The sequence below is a fragment of the Pholis gunnellus genome, assembly GCF_910591455.1.
Source record: "Pholis gunnellus genome assembly, chromosome: 23".
NCBI lineage: Eukaryota > Metazoa > Chordata > Actinopteri > Perciformes > Pholidae > Pholis > Pholis gunnellus.
Window position 1 is genome coordinate 12230895 of NC_136550.1, and position 18811 is coordinate 12249705.

Consider the following 18811-nt stretch of genomic DNA (forward strand, 5'->3'; position numbering starts at 1 on the left):
TGAAGCTATCTTTGGGGACTCTGCACCACCAGAGCTTCCGAAGAGACGGCCCCCACCCTACAGTCTCCATTCCCCCCATTCCCGCCAGCCCCCGGACATCAACGGTCCCCCAATCAATTGCCTAACCTCCTTTCGACAAACCCTCCTTGTTTCTTCTTCCTTACATCCCTTCATTTCTTCATCCCTACCCTACATCCCTCTACCCCTACCCCACATCCCTTCATCTCTTCATCCCTACTCCACATCCCTTCATCCCTCTACCCCTACCCTATATCTATTCATCCCTCGACCCTTTCCGCTTCTTAAATCTAACAATCATTCCATTACGCAATAAACCTCTCGAAACTCATACTGTTATTGGCGTGGTCCTTGTTTGTGAAATAATAATTAAAGTAAATCGTTTTTGTCTCCATCTCATGTTTGTTGTTGATGCCATTTTGCAACATTTGAAGACACCTTTATAACTTTCAGCAAAAAGGTTGATGCATTTTTTCTCCGTCAGTTGCCAACTTTGTCTGAATCAATACTGGCCTACGGCCTTTTCAATTTGAGTAATGTGTGTCGGCCGTTGGACGTCACGTCAGCAGCACCATGATGATGATAATCATCAGCTCAGTGATCCCATGCTGTAAATATGTACAGACTGACTATCACACATCTTCACAGACAAACTGCAGTTTTATTGGAAACTTAAAGCTACTACCAGGAACTTTCCTTTTGTGTTGATTTTGGCGTTCCCTGTGGACGTAAGTGGTCGTGTTTCAGAGAACCAGAGTCCCTTTAGAAAAGCTCTCATTTTACTGCAGCAGGGTCTGACAGTCGGACCCTCTCAGTCCTGGTTCTGGTTCTCCCGTGCCTCCATGCCCCACAGTGGGCCCATGCGGTCTGGGCCTCCGCTGTGGGCTGGTTGCTGCCGGCGTCCCGCTGGAGTCTGAGCAGAGGGAGTTTCTGGTGAACCTGCATGATTTCATCTGATTTTGTGTGGAATCCGACCCGGTGGCTCCGATGACAAGTACCAAGAATGACTTATGTGTCATATAGAAGCATCAGTATTATATTGAAACTCTTTCATGGCCAGTTAAAAGTTTCTCACAGTAACTTTAAGACATGCAAAACAAACATTTTATTTTGAGCATTTATGTTAAACCACTCAAGTCTGCATCTGTAGATGTGACGTTTCTCACAGACAAGGCGAGAATGTTGAGCTTCCGATACAGATACAAACACGTATCTTTCATTCATGAGACGTCTTAGAAGTCTGATGGTCTTCAGTCACACGCACCATGAAGAACTTTACCTTGATAACAGCTTTAAGTCTCTGCAGCTTCTGTGAGTACAACTGCATTTATAACGTTGGTAACTTTAAACCACCGGAATTGGAACTGTTTCATGACCAGTTAAAAGTTTCTCACAGTAACTTTAAGAAGTGCAAAAGAAACATTTTATTTTTAGCATTTATGGTAAACCACTCAAGTCTGCATCTGTAGACCACAGAAAATGTGACGTCTCTCACAGACAGAAGGCCAGAATGTTGAGCTACGTCTTAGAAGTCTGATGGTCTTTATGATAAACACCCGCCTCTTTACGTTGAAAGCAGCCTTACTGGAGCACAGTTCAGTTACAGATGTTGCAGAGCTTCAGTCACACGCACCATGAAGAACTTTATCTTGATAACAGCTTTAAGTCTCTGCAGCTTCAGTGAGTACAACTGCATTTATAATGTTGGTAACTTTAAACCACTGGAATTGAAACTGTTTGCTGATTTATAGGTTTATTTAAAGGAAATGTTCATGTTCCTTTTGTTTAATTCAGAGTAAATCTCTTGTTGTCTCTTTCTGTTTCAGGTTCTGAGTGTCAGACTGTGGAGGTCCAGGCTGGTGGAGAAGTCACACTGCTGTGCTCCAACTTTTCAACTTCTCTTAGTCAGATATTCTGGTTCAGAGTGGCCAAGGGATGCCAGCTCCGCTCCATCTCCTTCATGTACGAGCCTCTTGAGAATGTTACATTCTGTGATGGATTTAGAAATGGAAATTTTGAAATGCGATCCAACCTCTCTACTGTTTTCCTCAAAATCAAACAAGTGAATTCATCTGACTCTGGACTGTATTTCTGTGGATACTACCTCGGCAAAAACCCGGTTATTTTTAATGTAACATATTTAGAGGTTCAAGGTAAGATTGTTGTAATGTTTGGTCTGTTTTTGATTGAAGTGGCATTTTAAAAGAGAACTATCAACTTCACATTTCATTTTGGTGAAATTCATAGTATTGATATAGTGATTGACAGTTTACATTTTTTTTAATTCTTCCTTGATTGTAACCAGGTCTCAAGTCTTTAAGGGATAATAACTAACTGAATGATCTTTCTTCTAGAAGCGTTTGATGGAATAGCAAAGCTGGTGAGTGTGACCCTGGCCGGTCTGACTGTTCTCCTTGTTACGGTCATCATTGGTCTGGCTGTTAAAGTGAAAAAGCTTCAGAAAGGTACAATTGTTCTCAACTTTATTGCATTTTCACATCCATCCTTTTTTTTCACAACTTCCTATTTACCAAAATGCATCAACAGCAAGTCATTTTGAATTGACCACAAGATTGTTTCTGTCGTTCAGCTCGTGTTGAAGAACAGAATCCACGATGGACAAAGGTGACGTATATTACGCTTCGTTCTCAGAGTTTCTTGTACATCAGCAGGCGCCACAGTCACTTCAAATCATTCGTCAGATCGTGACACTGTCTTTATCTCTTATTCACAGAACCAGGGCTCAGAGGAGCTGAACTACGCAGCAGTGACTTTTCATCCAAAAACGACCAGAAACCACCGGCCTGCATCAGAGAATGAAGAGGAGACAAATACTATCTATTCAACCACCAGATAGACTCAGGAAGCACCTGGAACTGATGTTTTATTATCATAGTGCCAAAGTCACAAAGACCGTAGAAGACTTTGACTTTGACATTCATGCTGATTATTCATGCTCATACACTTCTTCATCCGTTCCGTCTAGATTCTCTTATGGTGACAGTTAGATGGGGAAGTGTAGCCGTCATCTCAACCATATAAAAAAAAAAAAAATCCATCTGATTAAATTGGCATATCTTAAACAGGAACACATCATTTATTTGACAGGAAGAGATAGCGCAGTGTGTACCACACAGTACATCACCATAGTAACGGTGTGTGTGTCTGGATCTGGAGCGTGAGAGCTCTCAACCTCTGAAATGGGTGAGGAGACGCTGCACAGCCTCAAATGCAGCCATTCCCACTTTCACGATGTAAGTGACGGCCACACTTTACCTCAAATGCTCATTTTCATGTCCATGTTTTATCAAGGCCGTTGACCTTTCTGACCTCTGGGTTTGGCCCAATACATTACGAGTAACATTTTCCAGATTAAGATTTATTTAGTTTATTTTTCTTTTCTTTTTGAAGTGGGGACAATTCAGGCAAAAATATTGTTTTTCATGTTCTGGTCAATATTGACATTTTGGGCTATTTTGCTTCTATTACATGTTTTCTTTTAGACTGGTGGAACGAAAACATCCAAAAGACACATTTAGGTTTTTATTTTACTACTTTGTCTTTTTGAGTCTGTAGATTTCTCCTAAATAATCCATCATTTGAATATTTACACATACATTCTAAGAAACCTTGTAATACAATAAATAATTGTCTTAATGTAAAAAATCAACTGGTAAAGTTGTATGGTGTTCTATTTCTTAAATACATATATCAAATATATATAAAGGCTGTTTTCTTAAAATGAGTTTTTTTCTCGTAATAAATCTCTATAAATACTCCAAACTCTCCACTTTCATTCCTGTCTGTATTCTCAAGAGGGGTTTCTTCATGTATAATTCAGTCTGATGTATAGAAAATTTTATTGCAGCACCAACAAATATTTCTTTTATGGCTGTTAACTGTATTTTCTGATTCATGAAGTGATGAAAAGAAATTTGTTCTGTAAAATCTTTTGACTTTATATGAATATGTCAACAAAATGAAACTAGAATGTAGAACCTGGCTTCATCTAACCTTCATATTTCAGTTCTGGAAGTGTACGCAAACTAGCACATATTTTACAAGATAATACATCATTTGCATTTGTTTATATAAAATTTCAGAAAACTTGTAGAACAAAAACTGATTCTCTCAGTGTAAGTTATAAACTGTGAAGTTTCATGGTGGTATATATATATACAGGACTGTCTCAGAAAATTAGAATATTGTGATAAAGTTCTTTATTTTGTGTAATGCAATTAAAAAAACAAAAATGTCATGCATTCTGGATTCATTACAAATCAACTGAAATATTGCAAGCCTTTTATTCTTTTAATATTGCTGATTATGGCTTACAGCTTAAGAAAACTCAAATATCCTATCTCTAAATATTAGAATATCATGAAAAAGTATACTAGTAGGGTATTCAACTAATCACTTGAATCGTCTAATTAACTCGAAACACCTGCAAGGGTTTCCTGAGCCTTGAAAAACACTCAGCTTGGTTCAGTAAACTAAATCACACGTATGGGGATTATCACAATATTCTAATTTTCTGAGACAGTCCTGTATATCTTTTCTCCCCTCACATGTTTGATTGTCAGAAGGTGATACAATCACTTGAATGGAGGTCTGCAGCAGTGGAGTGAGTGACGGGGAGCTCAGCTGATAGTGCTCATGCATGCAGTATCGAGGTCACGCGTAGGTATTGATGCCCTGCTTAAAGTTTTTCAAAGACCGGTGTTATGTTGAAGTCTGTACCCTTGTAGAATATACATATGGATATATATCCATATAGTGTTAACATGCCATAACTCAATAAACAGACATGTTTTTCTGGACTACACATACCTTGACCAAACATCAGCTCTCTATAAACGTCATGTAATCCAGCTAGTGGGGCGAGAGTCTCATGTGGTAAACTACTAAAGCCACACATTAATGCTCTCATCGGGCCAGAATAACATCTTCACATCACCGTCTGTAGATTAGGAAGAATGAAAGTAAAACGGTTTCAATGGAGACCAAACTCCACCCGGACAGAACACTATATTTACAAAAAATAAATAAGTACATATATATTTCTCTAAAAAGGCCTGCCATCAGAAATACATGTTTTTTTAGAAAACATGTTAAGGTGTCGACAAAAAGAAAAAGTATTTTCCATTAAGAGCACTGAAACTCAAACGTTAACTGATCCTAAGCTGAGGGACGTCTCCATGTGCTTCTGTTTCAAGGTGGGTGTTAGAAGTACGTGTATTCAAGCCTGGGCTAGGACTACAAAAACCTCATTTTGCAGTGTTTTACAATTAAATCATAACCAGTGTCATCCACCCTCCAGATCTACCGTGACCCTGCTTTCAAGTTCATATATTTATACTGAAGTAACATTGTGAATACAGTCATTACATATCAGTCATTGGCAGTACAGTAGTGGACAGGGACACTGCGTTAGTGATTGAAACATTTTATTCATACAGGTCAACTTCCAAAACAACAAGTCAATGCAAAGTACTGAAGTTCTTTGTGTAAAATCAGTTTATATAATAATTTCATGTTTTACAACAGTTTATAAATGTATGTCTGCAAGACAAAGTGTAGAATGTACTTCTGTTTGTCAGGTCTGTTCAGTCAAACTCTTAAGAGTCAAACCAAGCGATCCTGACTGCTTCTCTTAAAGCCTGCTGGAGTCAAACACAGCAGTGTGCATATATATATATATATATACACATATACATATATATACATACATATATATGTGTATACATATATATATATACACATATATATATACATATATACATACAGCTGCGTGGATAGCTGTGTGTCGACTATTAATCTAGAAAGGTAAATGTGAGCGTGCGCTGTCTGTAGTACTTCCTGCTTCAGTGGTCCTTGAGGCCCTCGACTTACCTGTTCACTCTGAAGGTCTCCAGCAGCCTTTGATGTCATCTCACCCCCGAGTCAAGATAAACTAGTCCCAGTTATACAACCTCACCTGGTGGAGAATGGCAGGACTGTGTTGCGCCCTTCTTCACTTAAGCCCTAATGTGAGCCAGTCTCAATTTTGGCACTAAAAAGGGGAAAAGTTAAACGGTGCGCTGGGGAATGAGGAAAGCTGGAGCATTCCAGACAAGACCAGGAGAGATGTTTTTTTAGATCAGCGCAACGATTTTAACTAGTTTGTTGTACGAGATATCACAAATAAACGTATAATGATTTAATATAGGCGATGATCCTTTCGAAGATGTTAAGAGTGTTCGATTCAATTCAAGCGGTTACACTGATGAGGGTTTTTAGCGCTGGGCATGATTTTGGGCACATCCGAGAACAACATTACTGCACAAATCCGTTTATTAAAAACAAGTTCGACAATGGACAGGTACATGAGAACGCTTTGCGGTAACCGTCCTATTAACGGCTACTTTCTACATTTGTCAAACCCATACGTCTTAGCAGTTTGGATTTTCACAGTAACGCCACATGGCGGTTTTGTTTTCGATGGGAAAGCGTCACAATGGAACCAACGTGCAGATTAGATTTAATACCATGATTTAGTTCAGTTAAGTCTACAGTCACAAGTATCGCCTAGACTGCTGCTGAAGTGATCAGCTTTCTAAGGTCACACACAACATCAGTACACTAATTTTTTTTTTTTTTACGTAAATGTACAAAATAAAAAAAACGCCTAATTCAGACGTCAAGCATAAAAAAATTCTACAGCACAATGACAAACTAAAACAACCAGGGGGGGGAGGGGGGAACGAGTGAAAACTGTCCCAAATTAATAAAAACAAAAAACAGACGTGGGCGTCGGTAATTCGGTTCCTCCTGTGAGCATCGCAGTGGAACGCAACGCGCTCAGCCACAGACAGGGAGAGGATAGTGTCACGTGCATCAGGAGGCGGCGAGCGGCGACGCAGTTGACGACGATCCTGAAAAAAGAGCAAATGACACAAATGAACTGTCTGCAACTGTTGATGCAAAGCACGTTGTTCCATCTCAACTATCTGCTTGTGGAGTTCTGCATCGAGTCCCGTTCAGCCAGAGGTCCCAGGGTCGAAAGCTTGTATTTGTCGGATTACGCCACACATTTATAATTAATATTATTTCCTTAAGTTTAGCTGAACTCCAGGTGAGTGCACAGGCGTGCATCGCCAACGCATTTACAACTTTGTTGAATAGCACTTCGTACGCATGCTTTTTCAAACCTTGTTTTTCCCCCACAACAGCTGGACCGTGCAGGACAAGTGACAAGCTGCCTCTGCCTTGACAGGGACGAATGGCAGTTTCAGAGAAGATATGAACACCAGTCTACCTCAGACCTATTCTCACCTTCACGTGCCTGGGCCTTGCTTAATAAGCGTAGCGTGCAGGTGGTGGCGGAGGCAGCCGTTCTGCGTAGGGGTCCCTGGCGCGTGGAACTCCGTATCCCGGGACCCGGGAAACCGGAGAGAGTCGAGAGCGCTCGTAGGAGTAGCCATTATTAGCGGGCGGCATTGGCGCGCTGGGCACCCTCCTTAGGGGACTGCGATCACGGGCGTAGTACGAGGACGGGGGTGGTGGGAGGGGACGACGCTCATACGGGTCAAGCGACGAGGGCATAAGACGATCTCGGACGACGGCTGAGGGGGGAGGGGGAGGAGGAGGGGCGCCGGCACGTTGGTCCTCGTAGGCGGCCATGCCATACGGACGGGCTCTGTACTTCTCATAGTAATCTACCACGCCGTACCGCTCCCTCTCACCCTCGTAGGGACGTTCGGGATAAACTGCTCGTCTAGGGGGAGGGGGTGGCAGAGGAGGGGCGGGGTAACCTGGGGGCATATGGCTGAGGCGGCCTCTCATGTAGCTGGGCGGGGGAGGCTCATGCCTCTCTCCCGGGTAGCGAGGGGGCCAATAGCCTCCCCTGTCTGGGGGAGGAGGCGGGGGGTAGTCATCGCGCTCATCGTGTCTGGGACGGCTCTTAGAAATCTGGACATGGATGCGTTTGCCTAAATACAAAAAAGAAAATACAGATTAAAAAAAATTGGTTTAATAAGTTAAAAGGACCACAACCACAGCTTTACTTATTGTACTTCATGAACCTTTCTTACCTTGAAATTCAGTATTGTCCAGGCCCTTGATGGCATCCATGGCCTCGTCAGAGTTGGACATGTGTACAAAAGCAAAATTCTTGACTACAGCCGACTCTGTGACTGAGCCGTACTCTTCAAAGAGAGCACGGAGCTCGTCGTCAGCGCCCTTTTCTACGTTAGCTACGTGCAGTTTGACTGAACCCTGGTTCTTCCCGTGGCTGGCCTCCACATTGATCGGTGTGCCGTGAAGCTTGTATAGGTGCAACGTCTTAATGGCTTTGGTGGCGGCCTTGCGGTCATCCATGTGGATGAAGGCGTAGTTCTTGATGATGGCACATTCTGTGACTGTGCCGTGCTCGGTAAAGAGTGCCTTGATTTCCTCCTGGTCTGCCTCTCGGGGCAGGTTTCCCACAAAGATCTTCACCATCGTAAAGATCTGTTTCAGAGCAAATGAGAGAACATTGAATATGTAGGGATGGGGAGAGTAAAAACGAACATATTAAACAATTGCACCCACAATTTCTGAACATTCAGCGCTGTGGTATAAAGTGAAATAATGGCTAACTGTATACCTAAATCCTTTTCTCTGATACTGGAGTCCCGTCTGTGAATTAAACGGGCCCGTTCATTGCAAAATGGCGGACGTCAGTTTAACTAACGCTACAGGTAACTAGCCTCAATTCACGGATTTTAACACAAGTTATCAAACGTTAAATTATTTTGATATCAAAACCTTTCGATTGTTATTATCGCTATAATGCTAATTTGTGGGATTCCCAGACCTTGGTTAAGCTAATTAGCTCGTGCTAGCTGTTAGCTTGGCAGTGGAGCCACGCCATCACACAAAGCACCGCTGTCCATACTAACGTATATCGGTGAGCGGAATAACATATTCACAGGTTAGTATGTTACGTTTTTTTTATTGCAGCTAATTGTATATATCAACACACAGGTGTGTACATTTAAGGTTACCTTTATATCGGGCGGCCTCAACAAATAATTCAAACCGCTTTCCAGAGTTTTCCTTACACCGATTCTACTTCCGCTTAGTTTTTTCTCCGAAATCCTACCCTACTGCTATAATCAAAGACCCGCCCTACTCTGCCTCTGATTGGCTAGAACTCGTTGCCTTCCTCGGTTAGATTGGTTAGGTTCAGGGTAAATACATCAGGGTAAGCCAATCGCGAGGCAGAGTGGGGCGGGAGATTCCTTCTTCTTCGTCTGTTTTCTCGTATTTATGTGGACCACAAGCAACCTATAACAACACCGCCACCCACTGTCGTTTAATGGACATTGTCAATAAAAGTTGTACTACCGAATCAGCATTATTACGATATGGATACCATGCTATGGATTTTAGCCACAAATTGTCTACCCTGTGCCTATCGAATGACTATACGTCACATATACGTTTCCCTAATTCTGTATGTATTATATAGTTAAGAACGAGCCAATAAAACATATTATGCCCTAGTTTATTGTCAGAGTGACAATAGTAAGTGATGTTGTTAATCATTCACTGAAACTAAAGGAATGGAAGTTAGAAATAACTTCTGGTAATCAATCGCCCTGTGTTAACACTAGTTTTATTTATTTATTTATTTAAATCTGCTTATGTGGTAAGAAAAAGGTTGACCATGTATATAAACTGAAACTGCAGTCTTCCTTTCTCTTTCATGTTGCATCATTCGCGGAATTTTCTGTGTCGTAATGCTACATTCAAGCGCTGATCTTAAAATTGTATGTTAGAGAACAGCGATGTTTTTGATTAGTGCACTCAAAAAATTAGCATTGTAATCAACAAGTAGTGTATTAAACACCAGAGAATGATGAAATCTGCATAATTTAATCAGAACTCAGGGTTGGATCTGCATATTAGCTCACTCTTTCAGTCCGAACAGCCTGAACCTCAAATGTATTCACTTCAAATGATACAAAACAGATAAATCAGCTAATTCCCTTTCAAAAGTTTGAAAGGTTAATTGTTGCCGTTTAGCCCAATAAAAGACGATTCATTTATAATCTAAGTAATCGTTATTTGTCTGTTAACTGATTGATTGATACACTTAAGTGTAGCCAATGAGCTATGGAGTGAATTGTTTCAATTGTATTTGCCAAAAATATATGTGAATTGAGCTGGTGGTCCACATAACTTGTAGTTGCGTTAGTGTTTCAGTAGCAAATGTGCTACTAGAGTGACGAAATGGCTAAACGTGTTGGACAGAAATTCAATGTTCACATTCTGTTAACAACATTAAATTAAAATCCATATTTTGTGCCCCTCTTTTCACAACCGCTTTTCCCCAGACACAATTTTCAACCGTGATTTTCTCTTTCCAGATTTGCACGTGAAGGCAGCATCGCGCTGGGTCTTGTGAGAGTGACGAAACTCAGAAGAGAAAGACGGCAGCTTGAAAACAAAGAGCAGCTAAAGGAAGTCTCTCTCGGCAGCAGCACCGTTAGTTAGTCTCCTCTGAGTGATTCGCTGTGTGTTATCTATCTGTGGACGGAGTCAAAGCGTCTTCGACATTAAAGTAGAACCTCAACATTCAGGTAAGACACATGCATCTCACAGCAGCAAGTAATGTGTTTCTTTACATTAGTTTGGACTGGTAGCAGACATCGTCTCACTGCATTCCTAATATGTTCTTCGCTTGTCCCAGCAGCCTTTCATCACTGAAGGTCAACAGGTCAATCTGGTCCTGATTTCGTCAGGAGCTTTTTCTTCCGTGATGAATGTGTCCCAGACGATGGAGACAGAGGAGGACCTGCTGACGTCCCTCCACATCAAGCTTCATCACCCCCAGCAGAGCTGTAAGGGCCTTTACGGGCTGCTTCCTCTGGGGACCAGGAGCAGACACTCGGCGGATGACCCCCTCAGGCTGGGACGTGACGCCCAGGCCTGCACCTTCGCCCTGGTCGACATCCGGGTGTCCCGCAAACAGCTGGCCGTCCACGCCTACCGCACGCCGCAGAGCCCAGACATGCTGTTCACCATCCAGAACCTGAGCCAGAGGGGGCGGCTGTCGGTGAACAGCTCCGAGCTGGGCTACCTGGAGAGGACGGATCTCCCAGACAAGGCCCTGGTCCGCTTCGGGGAGTATGAGATGCTGATCATCCGTGAGTCCGGCGAGGCCAAGGGGAGCTTCGAGGTGGACTTTGAGGTGCTGTCAGTGCCTCCGTCCAGGGAGACGTGCACAGGCGTGCCCAGTATGACACCCGTGGTGGAGACAGGCTCATGTGTGATGAACAGTTTCCCAGCAGAACTCAGAGTCGGCCTACTTGGCCCCCTTGAGACTGATGAGACGTGTTATTCGTGATGTTGTGACTTTTTACTTTCTCATTGGCTTGCATCTGAAGCGATACTGTGGTTACTGTGTCGTTGTTCCATTAGAGGATGAATCCCTCTTTGTAATGTGAAATCATAGCACTATTTTGCATATATACCGTATATATATTACTCCGTGTCTATCGATCAAAAAGCTGTGATCTTGATGTATCGGCTACTTTTATAGAGCAAATGCTGTAACTTCTCGAAGCTGTTCCGTTTCTACATTTTCAACTTGAGCACATTAAATTATCTTTTTGTCAAACGCTGTTCATCAGTTTTTCTTTTCGAAAAACAGGTTTGTTCAGATTAGTTTGAGGTAAAAGTTCTCAACCAAAATGCACCTCTCTGCATCAAACTCTTGTGCACGTTCGGTCTCACTCAGCGCTGGAAGATGTATCGAGTATTCCTTTAAGTAAATCCTCCCATGCAACAATAAAACATAACCAGTTGAAATATATAATGTAGGATTATTATTACTGGCACATTCATTTGAAAGCAGTATTGTAATATTCCTTTTGGTCGTATGTAACCATAGCTTTCAAATAAATGTAGTTGAGTAAAATGTCAATTTAAAAGTAAAACGTAGTGGAATTAAGTGTAACGTTGCACGACTAAAGTACAAGTACCACAACAGTGTACTTAAGTACAATACTTGAGTACTTGGTTACTCTCCGCCACTTATGTTAATCAGTTTCAGCATGACATGATGTACAGATGGGAGTCAGTTTCGGGAAAACGCGTTTGCTATTTTTTTAAGTCTTAGAACAAAGTCCAGTCTCACTGAACAATCTTTAATCTTCTTTTATAGAATTTACAAGCAGGGCAGCAACAGGAGATCTTTATCTCCTCCTGGAAGCAGACGAGCATTCTTATTGTAGTCGGTAACAGCAGCAGGCTTCAGGAAGGACAAGAGTCGTATCGGGTATCACGGTGGGGGTTTCACGCAGGCAGCGGTCGGACCGGTCCAATAACAGGACCTCTGATCAACATGGTGACGACGCTCCACACAGGAATTCCCGAAACTCGGGTCCAGCAAGAAGGGAGGGTGCTTAAAAGAAGAAGCCTCATTTGAACTCAAATAACTTCAGTGAGCAAACAAAATCCCCCCCGCCCCCAAAACAGGAACAGAGAAAAGGACACTATTCTTTGGAAATCTGGAAGAACTTCCTTTCAGTTTCCCTTTGAGACATTTACAGATTCATTCGTCTTGTTTTAACTTTAGTATCTATCCATCCATAGCTGCTTACTTGTCCAGGATGGAAGACATCCAATTTGATCTGGGAATGATAATTATGATAAATCACTTTACATTGTGATAACTCTGTCAGTATATCCATCGTTTTTCAAAATTGAGGGAAAGTAGAACCTTGGTGCTACATTCTTTAAAAAAACAAACAAAGGCAAAGCAAGATAGTTTGAATAAAACGAGTCAAGACAATTCAGACTTTGAGAAAAGTTTATTTATTTAGGTTTATCATGTTTGAACTTTTCATACTGAATAATACAATGTATAAAATGTATCTATATTAAAAATAAAATGACAATTTATTAAAAAAGTCTTATCAAAAGTCCATCAATGTAATTGCCTTTATACAGTAACCTAAAGTTTATGATGTTTTAGGATCATAAATAGTTTATGATGTTTTAGGATCATAAATAGTTTATGGACATAAATATAAAGATAATTTTTTTGTAAATAGGTCATGCATGAATAAACTAACATGGTTTAGCCGTATCTCAATTTCATCAGGTTGGTAGAGGGACCCCCGTCAGTTTGAGATGTCTCCTACTGACCTGTAGGACTGATCTGAATTCACTGCTCTCTATCAAACCCAATAATTTGGTGTCATCAACGGCAGACAAAAAAAGACGACAGTGCAGGTTTTCAGAGGACTGGACAGTCCCTCCAGATGCCAAACTTTCACTGCGGGACAAAACACTTCCTGTAAACGAAAACAGAAGACACCTTCACTTCCAGCTCACAGAACTGAGAGATCTGTTGTGGACTTCATAGTGAACTCGTGCTGCTTTACCTGTAACTACAGGGACGTCTGGTCCCATCTCTTCCCAGCTCGTAACGTTCAGAGACGATGGTTACAGCTGGCAGAGCAGAGACCTGGAGACACAGAGACGAGTCAGCAATCCCACTCATCACATCTTCATACCAAGGATCACTTATTAACAATGGAACAATAAAAACACATTTTATGCTGCTCGAATATAAAAAAAAGAAAAGTCAAGGTTTCCAGATATTGAAACCAAAAGTTATAGTTTAATGGGAACACTGCAGCATGAATGCAAAAACACAAGAGGGAGCCATTAGACATGTATCCATTAGTAAGTGCTGCTGTACCAGTTTAAAGTGTGCCTACCTCTGTTCCACTGGATGCTGCACATCTTCCGAGGAGGACTTACCATGAGCGGGCCTCTCCTGCATTGAGTCTAACAACCTACAAAGAGCAGAAATACTAAGAACACCAACAATGCATGCCATTTGTGGTATAAATATATAGCTGAGACTCAAGACAATAACTGAAAGTGGGACTGATATGTAGTGTGAACTCAATGACAGAGGAAATGAAGGATGCAAATCAAGACTAGAGAACAATTGTCGCAAGACGACAGAAACTTCAGCCGTCGCAAAGCTCGGGTGATCTTTGTTCTACTTCTAGGAAAACCACTGATCGGCTTGACACACGGTAGGCAACGGTTGCTGAGGACAGAGGCAGGCGGGGACGATGCGCGGCAGCAGGCGGACGCGGTGTGGAACCATCGCGGGGCAGAAACTTTTGGAGGGTCAGAGAATCAAAATCTACTTTCAGTGACTGGAGGAAGAAGGGATGAATTTAACCGTAGTCAACGTCAGGGAACAGCTGCTTGGAAATTTAGTCCCCCCCCCCCACACACTTTGCATCACAAGCTCGGGCGCTCAGGTGAACGTGAAGCATTACCAGATTTGAATGGAAAGTAGTTTTGGGGTTTCAAACAACAGATCGAACGTCTTTTCCAGCATTTTCACTGGAACTGAACAGGGGACACAAAAACATCACTCACCATGTGTCAAGAGGAGAACGCTGAGGTGCGTAAAGAGTTTAACGGCTGGGTATTCCAAGTGTGTCTGCTCTGGTGAATGGCGGCTGCCTGCCGAGTCAGACTAAAAAGGCCTAAACCCAACGAGGAAGAATTTGACAGTTAAAACGGAGTTTTTGGTTTGATTCGTTTATTAAAAAGCCTTCAAATGAAAAGCAACTTGTAAAGTAAATAAAATCATACATAAGGATGCTATAGAGTCTATTTTCGCAAGAAAAGAGAACAAAGTTTAAAAAGAACAAAACCACAGTGGAACTTTTGTCATGCCTCTATACTAATTATTTAGAAAGTATTTTGATTTGTGTGATCAACCTTGGTCTGAGCACAAAAATGTTTGTTCACAAAGACGATATATTTTCTAATTTAAATGACTTCCCTTGTTATGAAATGACAGTTTAAAAGAGGCCATGTCTATTTCGAAAGATTGAAGAGCAGAGGGATTTTGGCCGTTAACAGTACTGCGTCTCACTGAAATACACTAAGTCCCTAAGCCAGCATCCTATTCTGCAAAACACTTGAAGGATTTGAACAATAAAACAAGCAAGAGGAACAGAAGAAGCATGAACAGCTCAGAAAAATACGTGAACGGTAGACATGGAATCATGTTTTTAAAAATATGGGGCTGTCTGCAATACAGTATCTTCCGGTAAGTCTCAGGCGAACGCAACGCAATCCGCCATAGACGAGGGGGATGTATAGCGCCACGTACATCAGCAGACGACGACGATCTTGTCATATTCTAAACCTGGAAAGAGAGCACACCACACATGTCAAGGAGCGGGTTTTAGTCAGGATTCGCGCAAGGCTGATCTTTGATGTTAAAGCAACAATATATTAGGATTCTATCAGCAATGTTAAGTCGTATATTGATCTGCAGGAATTAAGAGCTCTGGCTGATGGTGATGGGTTCAAACGTGATTCTATTTCAACTTAATTCAGCTCATCGATTAAATTTAGGTACATATTTAGATGCGTTATCAGGCCTACTTCTTATTAATGTGATTCATTATGTCAGGAACCATCCACTCTCCGTTCTCACCTTGAATTACACCCTCGTGGGCCTAATAGCCTGCATATCGAGGTGGTGGCGGCGGCGGCGCCCCCTCCGAGTAGGGGTCCCTGGGTCGGGGGGTCCCGTACATCGGCGCTGCATACATCGGAGCCCTGGACAGTGGGGAGAGCCGGGACCGCTCATAGGGGTACCCGTTACCAGCCGACATCGCGGGCGGAGGGGGGGCTCTTCTGATGGGGCTTCGGTCCCTGGTCATGTAGGAGGGCGGAGCCGGTGGGGGGCGCTCGTATGGGTTATGGCTCCCCATTCCGAGGCGTTCCCTGACCAGGGCCGAGGGAGGAGGCGGAGGAGGGGGGTTGGCACCGGAGCGCCTGTCGTCGTAACCCCCCGCGCTGTAAGGACGGGCTCTGTATTTCTCATAGTAATCGACCATCCCGTAGGCTTCTCGGTCGCCGTAGCCACGGTCGGGATACGCCGCTCGTCTCGGGATAGGGGGCGGCGGAGGCAGCGGCGGAGGAGCGTACGCGGACATGCGCTCTCTGTAGGGAGGCTCGGGCCTCTCCCCTGGGTAGCGAGGAGGATAATAGCCGCCTCTGCTTGGCGGAGGCGGATAGTCCTCCTCCTCGTCGGGCCCACCTCTGGGTCTGCTTTTTGATACCTGAACGTGTATGCGCTTTCCTGAGAGAGAGAAAATCAATGTCCCTCAAATCTAAAAAAGGCAGAATACGAACAGTATGGACACCCCCCAAAAAAAAAAAAACTTCCAATCCTTTCATTCATGGAGTAGAATATCAAATGTACGTACCTTGAAAGTCTGTGTTATCCAGGCCCTTTATGGCATCCATGGCCTCGTCAGAATTGGCCATGTGTACGAAGGCAAAGTTCTTGATAATGGCGCACTCCTTGACTGTGCCGTACTCCTCAAACAGCTCCCGGAGCTCATCGTCGAAGCCCTTTTCTACGTTGGCTATGTGGAGCTTCACGGGGCCCTGGTTCTTCCCTCTGCTGGGCTCCACGTTGATGGGTCTGCCGTCCAGCTTATAGAGATGGAGCTCACGGATGGCTTTGGTGGCTGACTTTCGGTCGTCCATATGGACAAATGCATAGTTTTTGAACTTGGCACTTTCTGTCACTGTGCCAAACGGGGTAAACAGAGCTTCGACGTCTTCCTTCCCAGTGTTCTGGGACAGGTTCCCAATGAAGATCTTGACCATGGTTGCTCCAGTGTACTTTTCTGAAAAAGGGATAAACAGCATGAGACAACACAGGCCACCATGTAGTAGGAGAAGGTAAGCAGTGAGAGCGCGAATGGTGAATCAGTAACGTCATTATCAGGAAATAGACAGCTTGTAATCGAGACGACTGCGGGCTAAAACAATAAACTATAGTAACCTTTGTCCTTATCAAACTGTAACCTTTGTTATAGACGCTGAACGACTTTACTCACAGCCAACTTATTCAAAAAGCTTAAGTTGAAGAAGTTTTCATGTTTTCACTTCCTGGTCAGAGAGCTGCTAGCGAGGCTCGTCTCTTTTGAATGGTTTCTATTAGCATGCTAGCATTAGCTCAGTTAGCCATTTTGTCTCGTGCGAACGTAACCAACTAAAACTCAATTCAGCCATTGGTATTGTATGCAGATACGGTTGAAAACATGTGACACCACAGTGGCAATGAAAGAGACGAAGAGAGAAAGGCTTATATACAAAACTACTCACATCTTGCTTCTGTTCGGCGCCACAACGAAGTCGAAACTCCACAGGATACGGTTCAGTGGATTACCAGCTGGCGAGAAGCGAACACGTAGGAATCTGATTCGTGGATTGACGTGTCGCTCAAAACCAACGGACTGTGATTGGGTAAAGACGCGAAGGGTTGTTTTATGCGGAAAAGGCGTTTCATCATGGCGGCTCGCTCGAAAAGTTTGCGTTCAACTTTTTCTAACTTTAACTTTAACAGCTTCATTTGTCATTTATTCTCTTGCTTTCATTTTTCTTGTTGTGCTTCCACATAACATGTGAATCTATGTGATTGACGCCATGTACTTATTTTCTTTACCTTTTGTCACGTTACAGAAATATCTACTGCACCTAAGAAGTGCGAGGACTGGACCATCGTGTAGTTGTGCATTCAGTCAGTGGAGAATCAATGACAACTTACCTTTTACACTGTATAATAAAAAGCGCATGGTTGAAAGAAACGAGTGACAATCGGGATGACACTTAAAGTATAATTAGATTTCTGTGTGTATATTATAACAGCTGGAATGTCGTTTGTAACATGGTATTGGCTTACAGAAGGTCAGTGTGGTAAAGTGATACTTCTCCCTGTCTTTCAAGTTAGGTTTCTGCAGCTTAATGCACTTTACTGAATGCCCTCCTTCACAAAATACACGAGCGCTACAGCATATTCCTGCTCTACTGGATTCTAATAGGATGCTATTAGAAATACAACCAAAACAGAATGTAGAAATTGTACAGTATTGCCAGAGGATGGGAACGTATCAACTCAAAATTAAACACAGGCACATTCAACACGTGCAAGATAAACTGATAAAAAAGGTTCAGTAAGATGGGAAATTACAAACCCAGTAAGTCCATATCAGTCAAAATACATTTGAATTAATTACCTGTGATTTGTGATATTCTAAGATGGAATAAAAACCACATTAGGGAAAATAAATTGCATTTAAAGTCAACATGCCTGCTTTTCTGTGGAGTAGTAAGCAATTTTGAGTCAGAATACAGCAAACAAGAATATAATTGATCACATATTAACAGTCAGTGAATTTGATCTGTGCATCCTCCTCAAACAGCATTCGCCATCTGGAGACTTGGGGAGGAACAAGGCCTCTGGGGTTTTCTCAGATTAATCCCAAAAGCAAAATTGAAAAGTATTCCTGAAGAATGCGACATCCCTTTCAAACAAGTTCACCCCCAGCTCCACAGTAACCTTCCAAGGAAAAGGTAAGGATGAACCGTGTATGATTATACTAGCAATACAAGTAAGTGAGTGGTCAGATGTCCTGAAGTTCCACCTTTATCTTTTTCAACAAATGGCTTACCATGCTGCCATAAAGCTGTGACTGGTGGAGCAGTATGTACACTGGGTCTCAGCCATGCAGCCCTGGAGCTTCAGTGCTCACCGTCCTGTTACTGGGCTGATCCCTCACTGCTGCTCTTCTCCTGTTGTGTTCTAGTGTCACATGTTAAGAACGCTCCTATATTCGTTTTTGATTGGAAAGGAAGTATTTAACACTAGTGACGAGTTGAATGACTGCTGTATAATTCATACTAGCGAGTCTGTCAT

At 42.6% G+C, this 18811-nt stretch overlaps 3 protein-coding genes across 8 annotated transcripts; 1 reads left to right on the top strand and 2 right to left on the bottom strand.

Moving 5' to 3' along the window:
* Positions 1–6521: 6521 nt before the first annotated feature.
* LOC306715002 (RNA-binding protein 4.1-like) lies at positions 6522–9112 on the bottom strand. Its single transcript, XM_079185220.1, has 4 exons — positions 9045–9112; positions 8091–8508; positions 7333–7988; positions 6522–6932 (listed from the first exon to the last, which is right to left on the bottom strand). The coding sequence occupies exons 2-3, from the start codon at positions 8497–8499 to the stop codon at positions 7354–7356; spliced, it is 1044 nt and encodes a 347-aa protein (XP_079041346.1). The 5' UTR covers positions 8500–8508; positions 9045–9112; the 3' UTR covers positions 6522–6932; positions 7333–7353.
* A 1372-nt stretch (positions 9113–10484) lies between these two features.
* On the top strand, positions 10485–11635 carry tifa (TRAF interacting protein with forkhead associated domain). 2 transcript variants are annotated; one of them, XM_079185052.1, is made up of 2 exons: positions 10485–10625; positions 10739–11635. In XM_079185052.1, exon 2 carries the CDS (start codon positions 10805–10807, stop codon positions 11390–11392), a length of 588 nt encoding a protein of 195 aa, XP_079041178.1. In that variant the 5' UTR covers positions 10485–10625; positions 10739–10804; the 3' UTR covers positions 11393–11635. The 2 variants fall into 2 exon arrangements, with proteins under 2 accessions (XP_079041178.1, XP_079041179.1); XM_079185053.1 differs by having other exon boundaries at positions 10534–10625; positions 10736–11635.
* A 1219-nt stretch (positions 11636–12854) lies between these two features.
* On the bottom strand, positions 12855–17295 carry LOC306714325 (RNA-binding protein 4.1-like). Of its 5 annotated transcripts, XM_079184326.1 has the most exons (7): positions 17221–17295; positions 16311–16739; positions 15533–16183; positions 14458–15238; positions 13776–13853; positions 13437–13519; positions 12855–13346 (listed from the first exon to the last, which is right to left on the bottom strand). In XM_079184326.1, exons 2-3 carry the CDS (start codon positions 16717–16719, stop codon positions 15555–15557), a joined length of 1038 nt encoding a protein of 345 aa, XP_079040452.1. In that variant the 5' UTR covers positions 16720–16739; positions 17221–17295; the 3' UTR covers positions 12855–13346; positions 13437–13519; positions 13776–13853; positions 14458–15238; positions 15533–15554. The 5 variants fall into 5 exon arrangements, with proteins under 5 accessions (XP_079040452.1, XP_079040450.1, XP_079040451.1 ...); XM_079184324.1 differs by having other exon boundaries at positions 13437–13853; XM_079184325.1 differs by having other exon boundaries at positions 13776–15238.
* Positions 17296–18811: the final 1516 nt, after the last annotated feature.